Genomic DNA, 20,547 nt, shown 5'->3' on the forward strand with positions numbered 1-20,547 from the left:
TCCACGTCCTGTGGTAGATCTTGGCGGACGTTGGTTTCCTAGCCTGTCTCATAGTGGCAATGACGTCTTGAGATAACCCTGAAGACGCTAGGATCCAGGACTCAATGGCCACACAGTCAGGTTGAGGGCCGCAGAATTCAGATGGAAAAACGGCCCTTGAAATAGCAAGTCTGGTCGGTCTGGTAGTGCCCACGGTTGGCCCACCGTGGATCCGGGTACCACGACCGCCTCGGCCAGTCTGGAGCGACGAGGATGACGCGGCGGCAGTCGGCCCTGATCTTGCGTAACACTCTGGGCAACAGTGCCAGCGGAGGAAACACATAAGGGAGCTGAAACTGCGACCAATCCTGAACTAATGACATAACAATGGTCTGCACTCAATTTAAAGAGGCTGGCGGTGCACGTGAAAAGAGGGCAATGCCCTGAAGTCATATAACAATAAATTCACTGCACTGATGTGCCCTAGGACACGAGATTCAAACAGCAATAGCGCTGCTGCGCCTGCATAACATACTTATCTCCAAGGCACTTTTTCATATACTCCCGTGCTTCAGGGCACATCATCCTTCACCCCTCAGTCACCTACTATACAGCAACTTGACTAAGACCCAGGCAGGTCGAAACGTCGTTGGATGTTGCTTGATCACATGATTAAATAAATGTTTTTTCACCTTCTGGCAAATTTACAAATCGAGTGCAGTGAATTTATTGTTATACAATCCTGAACTAAGGCGTCTGCCGCCAGAGCTCTGGGATCTTGAGACCGTGCCATGAACGTCGGTACCTTGTTGTTGTGCCGGAACGCCATGAGGTCGACGTCCGGCACCCCCCAGCGGCAACAGATCTCCTGAAACACGTCCAGGTGAAGGGACCATTCCCCTGCGTCCATGCCCTGGCGACTGAGATAATCTGCTTCCCAGTTTTCCACGCCTGGAATGTGAACTGCAGAGATGGTGGAGGCCGTGGCTTCCACCCACATCAAAATCCGCCGGACTTCCTGGAAGGCTTGCCGACTGCGTGTGCCGCCTTGGTGGTTGATGTATGCCACCGCTGTGGAATTGTCCGACTGAATTCTGATCTGCTTGCCTTCCAGCCACTGCTGGAACGCTTTCAGGGCAAGATACACTGCCCGTATTTCCAGAACATTGATCTGAAGCGAGGACTCTTGCTGGGTCCACGTACCCTGAGCCCTGTGGTGGAGAAAAACCGCTCCCCACCCTGACAGACTCGCGTCCGTCGTGACCACCTCCCAGGATGGGGGTAGGAAGGATTTCCCCTTCGATAATGAAGTGGGAAGAAGCCACCACCGAAGGGAAGCTTTGGTCGCCTGAGAGAGGGAGACGTTCCTGTCAAGGGACGTCGGCTTCCTGTCCCATTTGCGTAGGATGTCCCATTGAAGAGGACGCAGGTGAAACTGCGCGAAAGGAACTGCCTCCATTGCTGCCACCATCTTCCCCAGGAAGTGCATGAGGCGCCTCAAGGGGTGTGACTGGCCTTGAAGGAGAGATTGTACCCCTGTCTGTAGTGACCGCTGCTTGATCAGCGGAAGCTTCACTATCGCTGAGAGGGTATGAAACTCCATGCCAAGGTATGTGAGCGATTGGGCCGGTGACAGATTTGACTTTGGAAAATTGATGATCCACCCGAAACTCTGGAGAGTCTCCAGGGTAGCGTCGAGGCTGTGTTGGCATGCCTCTTGAGAGGGTGCCTTGATCAGGAGATCGTCCAAGTAAGGGATCACCGAGTGACCCTGAGAGTGGAGGACCGCTACTACAGTAGCCATAACCTTGGTGAAAACCCGTGGGGCTGTTGCCAGGCCGAACGGCAGTGCCACGAACTGCAGGTGTTCGTTTTCTATGGCGAAGCGCAAGAAGCGCTGGTGCTCTGGAGCAATCGGTACGTGGAGATAAGCATCTTTGATATCGATCGATGCAAGGAAATCTCCTTGGGACATTGAGGCGATGACGGAGCGGAGGGATTCCATCCGGAACCGCCTGGTCGTTACGTGTTTGTTGAGAAGTTTCAGGTCCAGGACAGGACGGAAAGACCCGTCCTTCTTTGGGACCACAAACAAGTTGGAGTAAAAACCGTGGCCCTGTTGCTGAAGAGGAACAGGGACCACCACTCCTTCTGCCTTCAGAGTGCCCAGCGCCTGCAGAAGAGCCTCGGCTCGCTCGGGAGGCGGGGATGACCTGAAGAATCGAGTCGGGGGACGAGAGGTGAACTCTATCTTGTAACCGTGAGACAGAATGTCTCTCACCCAACGGTCTTTTACCCGTGGCAGCCAGGCGTCGCAAAAGCGGGAGAGCCTGCCACCGACCGAAGATGCGGAGTGAGGAGGCCGAAAGTCATGAGGAAGCCGCTTTGGTAGCGGCACCTCCGGTGCCCTTTTTAGGACGTGACTTAGACCGCCATGCGTCAGAGTTCCTTTGATCTTTCTGAGGCCTTTTGGACGAGGAGAATTGGGACCTGCCCGCGCCCCGAAAGGACCGAAACCTCGACTGCCCCTTCCTCTGTTGGGGTATGTTCGGTTTGGGCTGGGGTAAGGATGTATCCTTTCCCTTGGATTGTTTGAGGATTTCATCCAAACGCTCGCCAAACAATCGGTCGCCAGAAATTGGCAAACTGGTTAAGCGCTTTTTGGAAACAGAATCTGCCTTCCATTCCCGTAGCCACAAGGCCCTGCGGAGTACCACCGAATTGGCGGCTGCGACCGCCGTACGGCTCGCAGAGTCCAGGACAGCATTAATAGCGTAAGACGCAAATGCCGACGTCTGAGTGGTTATGGACGCCACCTGTGGCGCGGACGTGCGTGTGGCTGCGTCAATTTGCGCTTGACCTGCTGAGATAGCTTGTAGCGCCTATACGGCTGTGAACGCTGGGGCAAAAGAAGCGCCGATAGCTTCATAGATGGATTTCAACCAGAGTTCCATCTGTCTGTCAGTGGCATCTTTGAGTGAAGCCCCATCTTCCACTGCAAGTATGGATCTAGCTGCCAGTCTGGAGATTGGAGGATCCACTTTGGGACACTGAGCCCAACTTTTGATCACGTCAGGGGGAAAAGGATAACGTGTATCCTTAAGGCGCTTAGAAAAACGCTTATCTGGACAAGCATGGTGATTCTGGACTGCCTCTCTGAAATCAGAGTGGTCCAGAAACATACTCTGTGTACGCTTGGGAAACCTGAAACGGAATTTCTCCTGCTGAGAAGCTGACTCCTCCACCGGAGGAGCTGAGGGAGAAATATCCAACATTTTATTGATGGACGCAATAAGATCGTTCACTATGGCGTCCCCGTCCGGAGTATCAAGATTGAGAGCGGCCTCAGGATCAGAATCCTGATCAGCTGTCTCCGCATCATCAACCAGAGATTCCCCCCTCTGAGACCCTGCACAATAGGATGATGTCGAGGGAAAATCTAAGCGAGCTCGCTTAGTCGGTCTGGGGCTGGGGTCTGTGTCAGAACCCTCAGCCTGGGATCCATGAGATACCCCGGGAGGACATTGTTGGTCCAGCTGAGGTGGGCCAGGGAACAAAGATTCAACAGAGTCCCTGTGCTGAGATACCAGCCTGGACTGCAAGGCTTCTAGTATCTTAGCCATAGTCTCAGAGAGTTTTGCAAACTCCGTCCCCGTCACCTGAACAGTGTTAGCAGGTGGCTCCCCCTGGGCCCCTCTTAGCAGAGGCTCCGGCTGAGTAAGAGCCACAGGGGCCGAACAGTGCACACAATGAGGGTCAGTGGAACCTGCCGGTAGCGGGGTCGTACATGCGGCGCAGGCAACATAAGCCTGTGTTTTGGCACCCCTGCCTTTCGTGGGCGCCATGCTATTATCTTCCCTGAGTAACACAATAGGGTATATAGCCAGAAATCAACTGTGCACCATACAGTGTAAAATATATACCATAAACATATAATGTTACACTACTGCACAATGGGGCTAGCACCACAGGTGCTGCTTACCACCCGCCTAAAGCGGTTGTGAGGCCACCAGAGTCCCTGCCTGGGTCTCCCAGACTTTGTCCCCCTCTGCAGCGTCCGAGGAGCTGACAGGAATGGCTGCCGGCGTCCTGAGGAGAGGAGGGAGCCGTGGGCGTGACCCAGAAAGAGCGGGAACTGGTGCCCGCACTGTGCACAGTGAGAGGGGTGGAGTATGCAAAGCATGCTCCAGCCCTCAGTGCTGCCGTGCTGTACAGCGTCCCGCCCTTCCCCTGCCTGTCAGGGCTGTGGGCGGGAGGAAAGGAAACTAGGCCGCAAAAAGCCGGGGACTCTAGTAATAAACGCGGCCGCCGTAAAAGCGCGGCCGGCGTGAAAGTCCCCGGCGCACTACAAGTCCCAGCCGCGCCGCAGTGTTTCCATGGCCGCGGCGGTCAGTGCGGCAGTCCCTATACATAAACACACTCAGCAACGCTGAGTGTGTAATGGCACATATTAACCCGGTCAGCGCCGTGGTCCCCGGTGCACTAGCACACCCAGCAAAGCTGGAGTGTTGCTGTGCGCTGTCCCCACAGGGATACAGAGTACCTCCAAGTAGCAGGGCCATGTCCCTGAACGATACTCGGCTCCTATCCAGCAGGCTCCACAGGAGTTGTGGATGAAGCACGGTCTCAGTGCCTGGAGACCGATAGGATCCCACTTCACCCAGAGCCCTGAGGGGGATGGGGAAGGAAAACAGCATGTGGGCTCCAGCCTCCGTACCCGCAATGGATACCTCAACCTTACAACACCACCGACAAGAGTGGGGTGAGAAGGGAGCATGCTGGGGGCTCTATATGGGCCCACTTTTCTTCCATCCGATATAGTCAGCAGCTGCTGCCGACCAATCTGTGGAGCTGTGCGTGCGTGTCTGACCTCCTTCGCACAAAGCAAAAAACTGAGGAGCCCGTGGGAGCACGGGTGTGTATAGGCAGAAGGGGAGGGGCTTAACACTTAAGTGTAATACTTTGTGCGGCCTCCGGAGGCATAGCCTATACACCCAATTGTCTGGGTCTCCCAATGGAGCGACAAAGAAAATAGCAGCTCCTGCATCTCGTTTCCTCATTAGAGAATTTATGGATTGGCTTAATTTTAGATTTCGATAAGATTGTGTTCTAGTTTATTATTAAATGGTGGAAAACTAGTGATTAAATAAATTGAAAAAAATATATATATGTTTGCCTTTTAGGGGAGCTTGAACCTCAGATCAACTGTACTATAATATTATTTAGTGCATAGTAAATAGGATATTCACTTGCTGAGTTTGATGGGAGGACCAAAAGTGCGGTGATGCAGGTCCCCGCTTCCATCAGATCCCAGTGACAGTATCGTAAGGACTGGAGGATGACGGTGGCTTTGTACACTGGCACGGCCATCATTACAATGCCAATGTCCGATAAATTGAAAGTTGGCTGCTTCCCATGTTAGGCATGTCCCTCCCCCACACTGACAGTACAGTTAGTGCTGACAGTATCAGGCTATGTGCTCACGTGTGCGCTCTGCACCGCAGCGTTTAGGTCACTGCATGTCCGCTTCAGAGCGCAGCTGAAAAGCTCCGTTCTGAATCTTTGGTGACTGCAGAATTCGTGCGCTCTGGATGCTGCCTCTCCCTATAGACAGAATGGAGACAGCATGCAGAGCGCACAAAAGAAGTGACATGTTGCTTTTTAGAAAGCAGCGATCTGGCAGCATGCAAATCGCTGTGTTCTAATACGCAACGTGGGCATGGATTATGCCCAATCCTCAGATTGTGCTGGGGACGCAGGACGCAGCATAACTGGATGCAATACGCACACGTGGGCACAGAGCCTCAGACTTTAAGACAAGGAGAATTGGAACCACCCAGTTACAAATTTATTCCAGAGTATTATATTATTATTACTCTTGAATGTACGAAAACAAATGCTCCAGAATAATTACACTCAGACTGTGGACAATATTCAATCTTACGGAGACTGTTCATACAATATGGTAGACCACAGAACGGCCACAAAATGCTAAACAAGTAAACTTGTTATTTTGCCCATTTATAAAACGGTGGTATATACTAAAGGGGCAGGAAAAATAACCAGTCAACAAGTAAACTTTGATTAGCAATTTTTCATTTTGTTCATTGTTTAGTAAATAAAAAGGTAGTAAACAAATAATGGTCTTGATCTCAGCAAAAATAATATCCCCAATATCAGAGACATATCAGGGGCAAAGGTTTGTAATGAGTTACCGCATTTTTCGGATTATAAAACGCACTTTTCCTCCCAAAAATTTGAGAGGAAAATGAGGAGTGCGTCTTATAATCCAAAAGTTCCTTACCGCGGATGGAGAGAGGGGGGTTTGCAGGAGCAATGCCGCGGGTGCCCTGCTGGAGCTGCAGGTGCTTTGCTGTGCTCGGCTCAAGATATCATCTGTGCACGCGCCACCTCCGGGCGCCATTTTCCATAAATCTGCTGCAAGGAGATAAATGAGCCGAAAGCAGGGCGTGCGCAGACGAGATCTTAAGCAGATAGCTCCATCTGCGCACCCGCCGACTCCGGGCGACTTTTTTTATTTCTTTTTTTAAGTCCGCACCGCCGACATTTTCAGGGTGGCACCCTTTGACTGCAGCCCCAGAACAGCACCCCGCAGCATCACCCCTGCCTCCTGTGACTCCGCTCCAGCACTGCTGCCACCTGCTCCCAGTTTTTATTTATTTTCGTTTTTTTCTCTCTAATTTAGGGTGCATCTTCTAAACCGAAAAATACCATAATATAAAATTATAAAAAAAAAAAAAAAAAAACAAAAAAAAAAAAACCACAACAACAAAACTCCCGAAGCCCACGGAACCCCCCCCTCCCCAAAAAAATCCCACATGCCTGTATATAGGGACTGTTTAGTTATGCTTCACAAATCGGCAACATACAAAATTAAATCGGTGATCCAGGATTTGGATATTGATGGCCTGAACATGGAGGTACGGCATCCAGCACCCCTCACCAATCAGCTATCTGTATTTCCTGAGGAAGCTGGATGTACACATCAAAACTCCATCGTGCCATGTAGTAGAACCTCTCAGGTATGGCAGCTTAGCTCTCAGAGAAAAACTGGAGCCGATCTGCAGTACTCAAGAACCACATCTACAGTGTGAATGGAGCCACATAGTGAAGAGCGAGCACTACCATGCTCAGATACTTTAAACAAGCAGGTTTTACGCTTGACGGGCTCTACTTTAGTACTAAGTATAATGGAAGTCAATGGGAAATGCAAATATTTTTCTGGAAGACCTTGCGGAAAAATATGTTTCCCATTGACTTCCATTATACACAGTACTCAAGTCAAGCCTGTCCAAGCTGCTTGATTTGAGTACCGAGCATAGCAGTATTTGCTCATCACTAGAGCTTTGCTGTTTGCGCTCTGTATACTATGTATATTCAGCCACTTCAGGCAGATGATTTGGTGGGGTGGACAGCAGTCGAATTTCCATCAATCTGATATTGAAGACCTATATTAATGATCTGTCAATGTTTAATTCTTGGAAAACCCTTTTAAAAGTTTCCCATGCAGTGATACGGCAGATGAAATTCCAATGACAATTAAAGTGATCAACCAAAAGGACCCCAACCAAAAGTGGGGTTGTCGATCTGAAAAGACTCTCTCTTTAAGGCCGGTGTCAAACTTGCGATTGCCTCACGTGAGTTTCACGGTGCATCACCCATCACGGACCCACACTCTCCTCATAGGAGCGGGTCGGCTGCATAGAGATGCATGCAACCAACCAACCGACCCGCTCCTGTGAGGAGAGAGCGAGTCCGTGATGGGTGATGCGAGACTCACGAGGAAATCACAAGTGTGACACCGGCCTAGTATCCAGGGTCAACGCTGTACTAACGATTTTAAGCCTGAAGAAGTCAGTCACTAATTAAAAGGAGTTTTCCACTGCTTCTCAATCCATACATGTTCCCCCAACAAAAGAACACCTATATTCACATCAGACATTATTCCTGCAGTATCGGCATTGTCTCTCTGCGAAACGTGTGACGTTATGTTATGCAATTCCTGCGACCAATCAGCACTAGCTTCCCTCCCCTCTCCTTCAAAGGAGAGAAGGCCTTTCCATCTGGAGGAAGTGAAGCAAGAGCGGCTCTCACTTCATGCTGATGTCTTGACTGGTCTGAAGGAGAGCAAAGACAGTTGGCTGGTTGCAGGGACTGTATGACAAGTCACACGATTCCCAGGAGAGCCAGTGCCAACACCGCTAAACAGTGCCAGCACCAGAAGGGAGGATAGATGTTATTTTGCTCAGGTAAAACATGGATTAAGAATTATCAGAGTAGTGGAAAGAAGGGAATTTTGTTTACTTACCGTAAATTCCTTTTCTTCTAGCTCCAATTGGGAGACCCAGACAATTGGGTGTATAGCTATTGCCTCTGGAGGCCACACAAAGTATTACACTTAAAAGTGTAAGGCCCCTCCCCTTCTGGCTATACACCCCCAGTGGGATCACTGGCTCACCAGTTTTAGTGCCAAAGCAAGAAGGAGGAAAGCCAATAACTGGTTTAAAGACCAATTCAATCCGAGGAAACATCGGAGAACTGAACCATACCACATGAACAACATGTGTACCCGAAAAAACAGAAAAACCCAGAGAAAACAGGGCGGGTGCTGGGTCTCCCAATTGGAGCTAGAAGAAAAGGAATTTACGGTAAGTAAACAAAATTCCCTTCTTCTTTGTCGCTCCATTGGGAGACCCAGACAATTGGGATGTCCAAAAGCAATCCCTGGGTGGGTAAAAGAATACCTCATGATAGAGCCGTCAAACGGCCCTCTCCTACAGGTGGCCAACCGCCGCCTGAATGACTTATCTACCTAGGCTGGCGTCTGCCGAAGCGTAGGTATGCATCTGATAATGCTTGGTAAAAGTAAGTAGACTCGACCAGGTGGGTGCCTGACACACCTGCTGAGCCGTAGCCTGGTGCCGTAATGCCCAGGATGCACCCACGGCTCTGGTAGAATGGGCCTTCGGCCTTGAGAGAACCAGAAGCCCAGTAGAACTGTAGGTTTCAAGAATTGGTTCCTCGATCCCCCGAGCAAGGGTGGATTTGGAAGCTTGCGACTGTTTACGCCGACCAGCGACAAGGACAAAGAGTGCATCCGGGTGGCGCAGGAGCGCCATGCGGGAAGTAGAACCTGAGTGCTCTCACCAGAACCAACAGATGCAAATCTTTCTGAAATTGATGGACTGGACGAGGACACAAAGAAGGTGAGGTGATATCCTGATTGATATGAAAATGGGATACCACCTTAGGGAGAAATTCCGGAACCGGACGCAGAACTACCCTGTCCTGGTGAAGGACCAGGAAGGGAGTTTGTATGAGAGCGTTGCTAGCTCGGAAACTCTCCTAAGAGACGAGACCGTTACTAGAAGGCCACTTCCCGTGAAAAACGGGAAGGGAGACATCCTTCAAAGGCTCGAAAGGCGGCATCTGGAGAGCAATTAGAACCTTGTTCAGATCTCAGGGCTCTAACGGCCGCTTGTACGGAGTGCTGAGAAGACAAACTCCCCGTAGGAACGTGCGTACCTGAGGAAGTCGTCGTTTCTGAAAAAATACAGATAGCGCTGAGACTTGTCCCTAAAGGGAACTGAGCGACAACCCATTTTCCTACCTAGATTGCAGGAAGGAAGGAAACATAGACGATGCAACCGGCCAGGGAGAAACACCCTGCGCCGCGCACCGAGATAAGAACATCTTCCACGTCCTGTGGTCAATCTTGGCGGACGTTGGTATGCTAGCCTGTCTCATGGTGGCAACCACGTCCTGAGGTAATCCTGACGACACTAGGTTCCAGGACTCAATGCCACACCATCCGGTTGAGGGCCGTAGAATTCAAATGGAAGAATGGCCCTTGAGACAGCCAGTCTGATTGGTCTGGTAGTGCCCCCGGTTAGCCTACCGTGAGGCACCACAGAACCGAGTACCACAACATCCTCGGCCAATTTGTAGCGACGAGGATGGCGCGGCCGCAGTCGGTCTTGATCTAGCGCAGTACTCTGGGCAACAATGCCAGAGGTGGCACCTAAGGTAGCTGGAACTGCGACCAATGCTGAACTAAGGCGTTTGCCGCCAGAGCTCGATGATTGTGAAACCGTGCCATGAAGCTGGCACATTGTTGTTGTGCCGTGACGCCATTAGATCGACGTCTGGCCTCTGTCAGCGGCGCCAGATCTCCTGAAACCCGTCCGGGTGAGGAGACCATACTCTTTCGGCCACACCTCAGCGACTTAGGAAGTCAGCTTCCTAGTTTCCACACTTGGGATGTGAATTGTGGATATGGTGGATGCCGTGTCTTCCACCCACATCAGAACCTGCCGGACTTCCTGGAAGGCTTGCCGGTTGCGCGTTCTTCCTTGGTGGTTGATGTATGCCACCGCTGTGGAGCTGTCCGACTGAAGTCGGATATGCTTGCTTTCCAGCCGCTGTTGGAAGGTTTGTAGGGCAAGATACACTGCTCTGTGTTCAAGAACATTGATCTGAAGAGTGGACTGTTGCTGAGTCCACGTACCCTGAGCGCTGTAGTGGAGAAAAACTGCTCCCCACCCTGATAGACTCGCGTCTGTCGTAACTATCGCCCAGGATGGGGATAGGAAGGACCTTCTTTTTGACCAAGAGGTGAGAAGAAGCCACCACCGTAGAGATTCCTTGGCCGCCTGAGAAAGAACGACGACTCTGTTGAGGGACGTCGACTCCTCGTCCCATTGGCGGAGAATGTCCCATTGTAGTGGACGCAGTAAAACTGCGCGAAAGGAACTGCCTCCATTGCTACCATCTTACGTAGGAAGTGCATGAGGCGTCTCAATGTGTGCGACTGGTTCTTAAAGAAGAGCTTGCAGCCCGTAGTGAATGCTGTTTGTCTAGCGGAAGCTTCACTATCGCTGAGAGAGTAAGAAACTCTATGCCTAGATATGTTATCGATAGGGTCGGGGTCGGATCTGACTTTAAAAAGTTGATGATCCACCCAAAACTCTAGAGAGTCTCCAGCGCAACGTTCGGGCAGTGTTGGCATGTTTCTTAAGAGAGTGCCTTGACAAGTAGATCGTCTAAATACGGGACCACAGAGTGACCCTGAGAGTGCAGGACTGTGACTACTGCTGCCCTCTGTCGCTAGCCGGAAGGTAGAGCTACGAACAGAAGGTGTTCGTCTCCTATAACGAAGCGTAGAAACGCTAGTGCTCTGGATCAATCGGCACGTGTGGATAAGCATCCTTGATGCCTAATGATGCTAGGAAATATCCTTGGGACCTTGAGGCGATGACATGGCGGAGGGATTCCATCCGGAACCGCCTGGTGTCCACGAGCTTGCTGAGCATTTTTAGATCCAGAACGGGACGGAACGGCCCGTTGTTATAGGTACCGCAAAGAATTTGGGGTAAAAACCGTGACCTTGTTCCTGAAGAGGAACGGGTGTCATCACTCTTTCTGCCTATAGAGTGCACCCTGTTTGCAGAAGAGCAGCGGCCCGGCCGGGAGGTGGAGAAATTCTGAAGAATCGAGTTGGAGGACGAGAAGTGAGCTCTATCCTGTACCCGTGAGACAGAATGTCTCACACTCAATGGTCATTGACCTATGGCAGCTAAATATCGCCAAGGCGGGAGAGCCTGCTACCGACCGAGGCCGCAAGTCATGAGGAAGCCGCCTTGGAAGCGGGTTTTCAGACTGTCGCTTTTTTGGGCGAGACTGAGCCCGCTAAGAATCTTAGCTCCTCTGATCCTTTTGAGTCCACATTGGACGAGGAAAAATGGGACCTGCCCGAGCCTCGAAAAGGCCGAAAACCCCGACTGCCTCTTGCTCTGTTGGGGTTTGTTGTGTCCGGGCTGAGGAAAGGATGAATCCTTACCCCTGGACTGTTTAATGGTTACATCCAACGCTCACCAAACAGTCGGTCAGCAGAAAAAGGCAACTGGTTAGGCAACCTTTTTTGGAAGCAGAATCTGCCTTCCATTCACTTAACGAGCAGACCAGGCTCTGCTTAAAAACACGGAGTAGCGGAGGCTACCGCCGCACGGTTCGCAGAGTCCAGGACAACCTGAATCGCGTAAGAAACAAATGCAGACATTTGAGAGGTTAAGGATGCCACCTGCGGCACAGATGTACGTGTAACCGTGTCAATCTGTGTAAGACAAGCTGAAATAGCTTGGAGTGCCCCAAGGGAGAGAATGCCGGAGCCAACGGTACGCCGACAGCCTCATAGATGGCTTTCGACCAGAGATCCATCTGTCTGTCAGTGGCATCTTTGAGTTTGCAGTTCCATCTCCCACTGCAACTATGGATCTAGCTACAAGCCTGGAGATTGGAGGATGCCGCTCGGGACATTGGGTCCAGTCCTTGACCAAGTCAGGGGACAGGGATAACGTGTATCCTAAGCCGTTTGGAGAAGCGCATATCTGGATAAGCGTGGTGTTCCTGGACTGCCTCTCTGAAGGCAGAGTGGTCCAGAAAAATACGTGAAGCTGACTCCTCCACTGGAGGAGCTGTGAGAAATAACCCACATTCTATAGATGGACGCTATAAGATTATTTACTATGGCGTCACAATCAGGTGTATCCAGATTGAGAGCGGTCTCAGGATCAGAATCCTGAGCCGCTACTTCCGCCTCATTACACAGCGAGTCCTTCTGTTAGGACCCTGATGAAACCGAGGCCGCTCATAGCGAGCCCGCTTAGGCTGTCTGGGACTGACGTCCGTGCAGAGCCGTGACTCTGGGATGCGTGTGACATTCCCGGAGCTGTTAGTTATTCACACTGAGGGGGGCCATGGATCAATGATTCAACAGTGCCCATATTGTGAGAGACATGTCCGGACTGCTAGGCTTCTAGTATCATAGCCATAGTCTCAGAAAAACTGTCAGTAAATACTGCAGACACCGTCCTCATCCCCTGGCCATTAGTGCATACAATGGGAGTCTATGTAACCTGCCGGCCGTATAGCCGTACATGCTGTACCAGCTGTATAGAAAAACATGTGGTTCTGCACCTTTGTTTTACACAGAGAATATGCTGATAACTCCTCCGCATAATCCAGGAGGGTATATACAACGTGCGACCAAACAGTGCAATGTATATAGTACAAGCATATCTATAAGTGCACTTCTGCACTAGTGGGGTTAGCACCACAGGTGCTGCTTAACGCCTGTTGCAGCGATTGTGTGACTATCAGAATGCCAGGGTCTTCCACACTTGTCTCTGTATCGTACAGAAACTGACACTAATGGCTGCCGGCGTCCTTGTAGAGAAGGAAGCCGTGGGCGTGCCTGAGAAAGTGCGGGAATCCGGATTCACAGTGCACACAGTGAGAGGGGTGGAGTATGCAAAACATACTCCAGCTCTCAGCGCTGCTCTATGCAGCGTCACGCCCCTACCCTGACTGTCAGGGCTGTGGGCGGTAACGAAGGGAGGCTAGGCCCAGAAGCCGGGGACTCGAGTTAACAGCGCGGCCGCCGTAAAAGCGCGGGCCGCGCTGAAGTCCCCGGCGCACCACAAGTGCCAGCCGCGCCGCAGTCCCAGCGGCCGGCGCGACCGATTCATAGAAGTGGCCAGCGTCCCGCCCCTCTCCTGACTGGCAGGTCTGGGGGCGGGAACGAACGGAAGCAGGCCGCAAAAGCCGGGGACTCTAGTTATCAGCGCGGCCGCCGTAAAAGCGCGGGCCGCGCTGAAGTCCCCGGCGCACCACAAGTGCCAGCCGCGCCGCTGCCAGCGGCCGGCGCGACCGATTCCTGGAAGTGGCCAGCGTCCCGCCCCTCTCCTGACTGGCAGGTCTGGGGGCGGGAACGAACGGAAGCAGGCCGCAAAAGCCGGGGACTCTAGTTATCAGCGCGGCCGCCGTAAAAGCGCAGGCCGCGCTGAAGTCCCCGGCGCACTACAAGTGCCAGCCGCGCCGCAGTCCCAGCGGCCGGCGCGACCAATTCCCATAAGTGAGCCTGCTTCAGCGAAGCTGAATGAGGCCATGGCACAGGCGCCGCAGCGCTGATGTCCCCCGGCGCACTACAACACCCAGCATGCTGCGGTGTGAGCGCCAAATGCACGGGGACACAGAGTACCTTGAGGAAGCAGGGCCATGTCCCTGATGTACTCCGCTCCATCCAGCATCTTCTCCAGGGGCTGTAGATGGAGCACGGTCTCAGTGCCTGGAGACCGGTAAATCCCACTTCACCCAGAGCCCTGTAAAAAGGGATGGGGAAGGAATCAGCATGTGGGCTCCTGCCGCCGTACCCGCAATGGGTACCTCAACCTTACAAACACCTCCGACATACAGTGGGGTGAGAAGGGAGCATGCTGGGGACACTATATGTGTCCTCTTTTCTTCCATCCGACATAGTCAGCAGCTGCTGCTGACTAAAAAGTGGAGCTATGCGTGGATGTGTTGCCTCCTTCGCACAAAGCACAAAACTGGTGAGCCAGTGATCCCACTGGGGGTGTATAGCCAGAAGGGGAGGGGCCTTACACTTTTAAGTGTAATACTTTGTGTGGCCTCCAGAGGCAATAGCTATACACCCAATTGTCTGGGTCTCCCAATGGAGCGACAAAGAAAACCCTTTAAAAGAGTTTGTTGACCAACTTTATTCAGTTACTGGATTTGCCTAAATTGCTTAAGGTTAATGCCCTTAAAGGGAACCTGTCAGCAGAAATTTCGTCCAAAACCTAAAAGATTCCCCCTCTGCAGCTCCTGGGCTGCATTCTAGAAAGGTCCCTGTTATTATTGTGCCCCTAGACCAAAATAAAGACTTTATAAAGTGGTACCTTTTTGTATGCAGAGTCTGTAAATGTGACACGGGGGTGGGCTGCCTGGCGTCCGTTATTCTGCCTCCTGACGCTTTAGGCCGTCCCCCATCGCTGATTTCCATAGCTGTGGACGCCGCCCAGTGCTCCACAGGTCCCCGCGCATGCCCAGTGCTCATCTCTCGTGGATGAGCACTGTGCCCAGTGTCACCGCTGGTGACGTGCACGCAGGCTTTAGATTATGGGCAGTGCTGTGATGTTTATTACCAAGCAACCACCCATAATCGCGGGACCGCGCTTTCCCCCTCGGCGTCCTTCGTTCTGCGCAAGCGCGGTGCTGCTGACCCCACGTCACCTCCTTCTATCTATTTCCTGCCTCAGGGCAGGATGGGAAGGAGGTGACGTGGGGTCAGCAGCACCGCGCTTGCGCAGAACGAAGGACGCCGAGGGGGAAAGCGCGGTCCTGCGATTATGGGCGGTTGCTTGGTAATAAACATCACAGCACCGCCCATAATCTAAAGCCTGCGCGCACGTCACCAGCGGTGACACTGGGCACAGTGCTCATCCACGAGAGATAGCCACTGGGCATGCGCGGGGACCTGTGGAGCACTGGGCGGCGTCCACAGCTATGGAAATCAGCGATGGGGGACGGCCTAAAGCGGCAGGAGGCAGAATAACGGCCATCAGGCAGCCCGCCCCCGTGTCACATTTACAGAATCTGCATACAAAAAGGTACCACTTTATAAAGTCTTTATTTAGGTCTCACAGGGGGCACAATAATAACAGGGACCTTTCTAGAATGCAGCCCAGGAGCTGCAGAGGGGGAATCTTTTAGGTTTTGGGCGAAATTTCTGCTGACAGGTTCCCTTTAAAGAACCCCATATACCTTTTCAGATAATTTTTAAATTTTGTTTTGTCCCCTTCTGCTTTGCTTCCTGTGTGCTGGAATCAGCTCTATCACTCAAAGCAAACACATCCTCTTCAGAATTCTGTGCTCTCTTCGGACTACATTTCTCATCATTCATTGTGCGGAGCTACAAGCCAGCAGTGAGCACAGGCTGCGTAACTGCACATACACCCCTCCCCCACAGCTTCAGCATATCATAAAAGTAACACAAATTAGGCTAAGTTCACACATCCTGTGTTTTCAATCCGTCAGGTCCGTCAGCAACGGATCAGTCATTTTCAAGATGTCAACTGATGCAACTGATGTGTTTTTCACAGGATTCCTTTCACAGGAATCCTGTGAAAAAACGGATCAGTTGCGTCCGTTACATCCGCTGTGCGTCCGTTTTTTGACGGATCAGTCATGATCCGTCTGTGTTTGGGACAGCCCAGTGGGCGTGCCAAGCATGCTGGGCATGCTCAGTAGAGCATGACGGAATCCTGCGCTGGATTCCGTTGTAAGACGGATTACGACGGAATCCAGCACCATAGACATGCATTACAAGCTTGACGGATGGCGACAGATTCCTGCGCGGCGCATTAATTTTGACGGCCCGAAAAACGTTACATTCTGCGTTGCTCCCCGCTCGGCGGTCAGTCAAAAACGACGGACCGCGACGCAGCGGATGCAACGCAGGGTCATCAGTTGCAATCCGTCGCTAATAGAAGTCTATGGGGAAATACAGGATTCCTGCAAAATATTTTGCAGGTTACCGTAATTCCCCAAGGCGACGGATTGTGACTGATGCAAAACACAGGATGTGTGAACTTAGCCTTACCAGAACATCAGCAGAGGGCGAGGGGTGGGTCACATCAGACTCCAGAACCACAAAGGATTTGGGAAAGTAAGGCATTTACAAAAGAGCTACTCTATGGCAGTCAGTTCACTTGAAAGTGATTAATAAAAGGACAAACTCCTTTAAAAAAAGTTATCCAGCTCACACAAAACAGCAGAATAGCATTAGATACAATCCACTGCCAAATTCATCCAACTGGACGTATATTCTGAGTGATATAGGTCACATATCTTAACATCACTGTGCAAGTTTAGTTTTACAGTGTCCAATAACCCCTACTTCAGAACATTTTCACTGCTACAAAAAAATATAAATATATATTAAGCAGCACATTGAGGAGAGATCATTTTTGTCACCTATGCCACAATCCTTACCTCTGGGACATAGTTATCCCTTCTTTCCCTCTCCTCCTCCTGCAGTTTGATAGAAATGCCTCTGACAGGGCCTCTCTGGATGCGCTTCATTAGATGTGTGACATACCTGCAAGGAAGTGTATAGTACACAGTATAATAAACGTCAAAAGGAAAGTTTTCATTTTACAAAAAATAAATAAGGGCTGTGTGAACATTACAGGATTTGAAAGGTATCAACCTACAAACACGGAAAATCATTCACTGCTGCTTTCCCTGCATTATCAATGACTGGGTCACAAGCAGAGCCACAATCACTTTCGATGCAGGTTGGTCAATACATGGTACAAGGCAAAATACAAAGAAAGTAAAATACTAAAGGCTCTTAACCCTAAGGGGTACTTCACCTACAGCGAGATCGCTACTGAGTCACGGTTTTTGTGACGCAGCAGTGACCTAATTAGCGATCTCGCTGCGTGTGACACTGAGCAGCGATCTGGCCCCTGCTGTGAGATCGCTGCTCGTTACACACAGCCCTGGTTCGTTTTTTTTATTGTTGCTCTCCCGCTGATAAGCACACATCGCTGTGTGTGACAGCGAGAGAGCAACAATCCTGAATGTGCAGGGAGCAGGAGCCGGCGTCTGACAGCCTGCGGTAAGCTGTAACCAAGGTAAACATCGGGTAACCAAGGTGGTTACCCGATATTTACCTTAGTTACCAGCCTCCGCAGCTCTCATGCTGCCAGTGCCGGCTCCTGCTCCCTGCACACGCTAAGTTAAGCGGTGTGAGCTGGTAACTAAGGTAAACATCGGGTAACCATACCCGATGTTTACCTTAGTTACCAGTGTCCGCATGTTCCAGACGCCGGCTCCGTGCAAGCGCAGGGTCGCTTGCACGTCGCTGCTGGCTGGGGAGATCTGCCTGTTTGACAGCTCACCAGCGACCATGTAGCGATGCAGCAGCGATCCTGACCAGGTCAGATCGCTGGTCGGATCGCTGTTGCATTGCTAAAGTGTGAAGGTACCCTAATACAAAACTTACAAAGATTTATCTCCTTAAGCAAGGCATGGGATCTCTTTAAAGGGGACCTGTCAGGTATAATACGCACTTGGTGCATATTGCCAATTCCTGCCTAACTGTCCCAGGCTATAGTAGCATACAAAGTATTTCTAAAGATCCTTTATGATATGCTAATAAGCGCAGGGACTAGTCACAAGGGCGTGATTTTCCCGACTAGTCCACCCTCTTAGCACACCCACAGGGGTATGCTACAGGCTATTCAATGCCCATTGCAAACCATCATCAGCGGTGACGGGTGTACCTGTGTCTGTTGTCACCACGTCAGATGCCGGGCTTAGGGGTACTTCTCATATAGCGAGATCGCTGCCGAGTCACAGGTTTTGTGACGTACCAGTGACCTCATCAGCGATCTCTCTGTGCGTGACACTAAGCAGCGACCTGGCCCCTGCTGTGAAATCGCTGATCGTTACACACTGTTCTGGCTCATTTTTTGCTTGTTTGTCTCCCGCTGTGCAGCACACATCGGCGTGTTTGACGGCAGGAGACCAACGAGCAGCGACTCTGCGCTTGGTAACCAAGGTACATATCGGGTAACTAAGCAAAGCACTTTGCTTAGTAACCCGATGTGTACCCTGGCTACATGTGCAGGGAGCCAGTGCTAAGCGGTGTACGCTGGTAACCAGGGTAAATATCGGTTAACCAAGCAAAGCTCTTTGCTTAATTACCCGATATTTACCCTGGTTACCAGCGTACACCGCTTAGCGCTGGCTCCCTGCACACGTAGCCAGGGTACACATCGGGTTACTAAGCAAAGTGCTTTGCTTAGTTACCCGATGTGTACCTTGGTTACCAAGCGCAGAGTCGGACTTTTTCATTACTGAGATAGGAGATGGCAGTCGAACTGATAAGATTCTATGATGAAGGGAGGTGGGAGGAGCCAGAGCTCTGCCCCTCCCCCTCAACAATATAGAATCTCATTAGCAACAACAGTCAACTCCTATCTTAGTAATGGGAAAGGCTTCCCTGGATACAGATTGTACCTGAGAATTTTGGTAATGTCTGATCAATTCTGGCAGAGACAGAAGCGAATTTGACTGACAAGATATATTACAAAGCTGCTTATTTTCATGTGTACTATTGATTTATGAAATAAAAATGTAAAAAGGTAATCTCCAGTAATAAATATGGGAGTATCTGTAGTCAGAGCTCATCTTTCTCCCTTCCGATACTGAAGATTGCCTCTTGGCATCATCTTACCCAGCGATTTTGTTGCGCAGCTTTTTGCTGGGGATGATGGCGATCTCCTCACAAACGCGCTTGTTCGTGTGAAAGTCATTGCCCAGCCGGGTGTAATATTTTTCAATGATGACCCGAGCGGCCTTCTTCACGGTCTTTGTTCTGACGCGTCCCTATTAAGAGGCACAGATGACAAATAAAAAAACATTAAAACGAATGCCACGTCATTCTGGACTGTACAACCAATCAAATAAGCGAGGCATGTGCAGGCCTCTAAGCAAGAACAGGACATGCACTGCACGATAGCTGCAACTAATACCTAGTAACAGTCAAAACAAAAAAAAAAGGATCCATAAAGGGGCTTCAACGGTTTAAAATGTATGAATATTTTTGTAAAGCAAAGAGTGGCAAGGAAGCAAAAGATACTAACCTCACAGACTTACTGCTGGTCTCTCTCAACACCCAGCTCAGGCAATCACTGACTGCAGCGGTGACGCAGTCACATGTCTATGCTGAGACTCCTTATCTGCAGCAGGAGCCAGAGGCTGGTGGAGGACTGAGCAGGGTAGTAACGGACGTGACAGGGAACAGTGAGGGAAGCATTTTACACATACCTTACATCACTTTGTACACTTACATTCACTGGCCACAAAATCCAGCACCTACACAAAACGTGTGAGAAAGCCACAGGGCTTGGAAGCCATTGTGAATGGCTCCCAAATACGGAAAAGCTTTCACGAGATTCTCTACCTGCAATATCAATGACTGGGCCACAGCCAGAACCACAATCACTTTCGGTGCAGGAAGCTCATAATAGTATCAAGAGCCCATGTACCAATACCTAGGCCGGTGCCAGGAGGTGAAAAGAACCCAGGCATCAGAATCATACTGCCCGAACCAGACAGAAAGAAGCAGACACTGGATTGTTCCTGGAGCCATGTAACATGTACTCTGAAAAGCTGCTCAGTATCTTCCCCAACATCATCTGTGGAAAGGGCCCCATACACACTGTACACCTCCAAACCTCCTCCATATATACAGTACAACCACACACACTGTACTCCCCTCCATATACAAAGTACAGCTGTACACAACCTCCATATATACACACACAGTACAGCCGAACACTGTACACCCCCCTATATACATAGTACAGCTGAACACATTTTATACACCCCTCTATGTACATACAATACAGCCGTACACACTGTACACCCCCTCTATACAAACACACACTACAGCCGTAAACCACCCTCCATATACACACACAAAATACAGTTGTGCACCCTCCTCCATATATACAGTACAGTCACACTGTACACCCCCATCTATACACACACAGTACAACCATACACTGTACATCCCCTATATACACACAATACAACTGACCACCCCCTCCATACACACACACACACACTACACCCCCTTCCATATAAATAGTACAGCCATACATTCTCCTCCACATTACCACTGTGCCCTCC

General features: G+C 50.7%; 1 protein-coding gene and 2 non-coding genes across 3 annotated transcripts in view; all 3 read right to left on the reverse strand.

Annotated features, from left to right (window-relative positions):
* RPS17 (ribosomal protein S17) overlaps positions 1–20,547 on the reverse strand; it is a 45,720-nt gene that overhangs the window by 24,651 nt on the left and 522 nt on the right. Inside the window, exons 2-3 of the mRNA XM_075342686.1 lie at positions 19,088–19,239; positions 16,834–16,939 (exon numbers count right to left, since the gene is read on the reverse strand). Of these exons, the coding sequence (XP_075198801.1) occupies positions 16,834–16,939; positions 19,088–19,239 (258 nt within the window). The remainder of the gene's footprint in view (positions 1–16,833; positions 16,940–19,087; positions 19,240–20,547) is intronic.
* On the reverse strand, positions 17,017–17,140 carry LOC142304865 (small nucleolar RNA SNORA71). Its single transcript, XR_012753509.1, has one exon. It is a non-coding gene; the product is annotated as a small nucleolar RNA SNORA71 (small nucleolar RNA).
* Positions 19,741–19,871, reverse strand: LOC142304866 (small nucleolar RNA SNORA71). The gene has a single exon (XR_012753510.1). It is a non-coding gene; the product is annotated as a small nucleolar RNA SNORA71 (small nucleolar RNA).

The sequence above is a fragment of the Anomaloglossus baeobatrachus genome, chromosome 4 (genome assembly GCF_048569485.1).
Source record: "Anomaloglossus baeobatrachus isolate aAnoBae1 chromosome 4, aAnoBae1.hap1, whole genome shotgun sequence".
NCBI lineage: Eukaryota > Metazoa > Chordata > Amphibia > Anura > Aromobatidae > Anomaloglossus > Anomaloglossus baeobatrachus.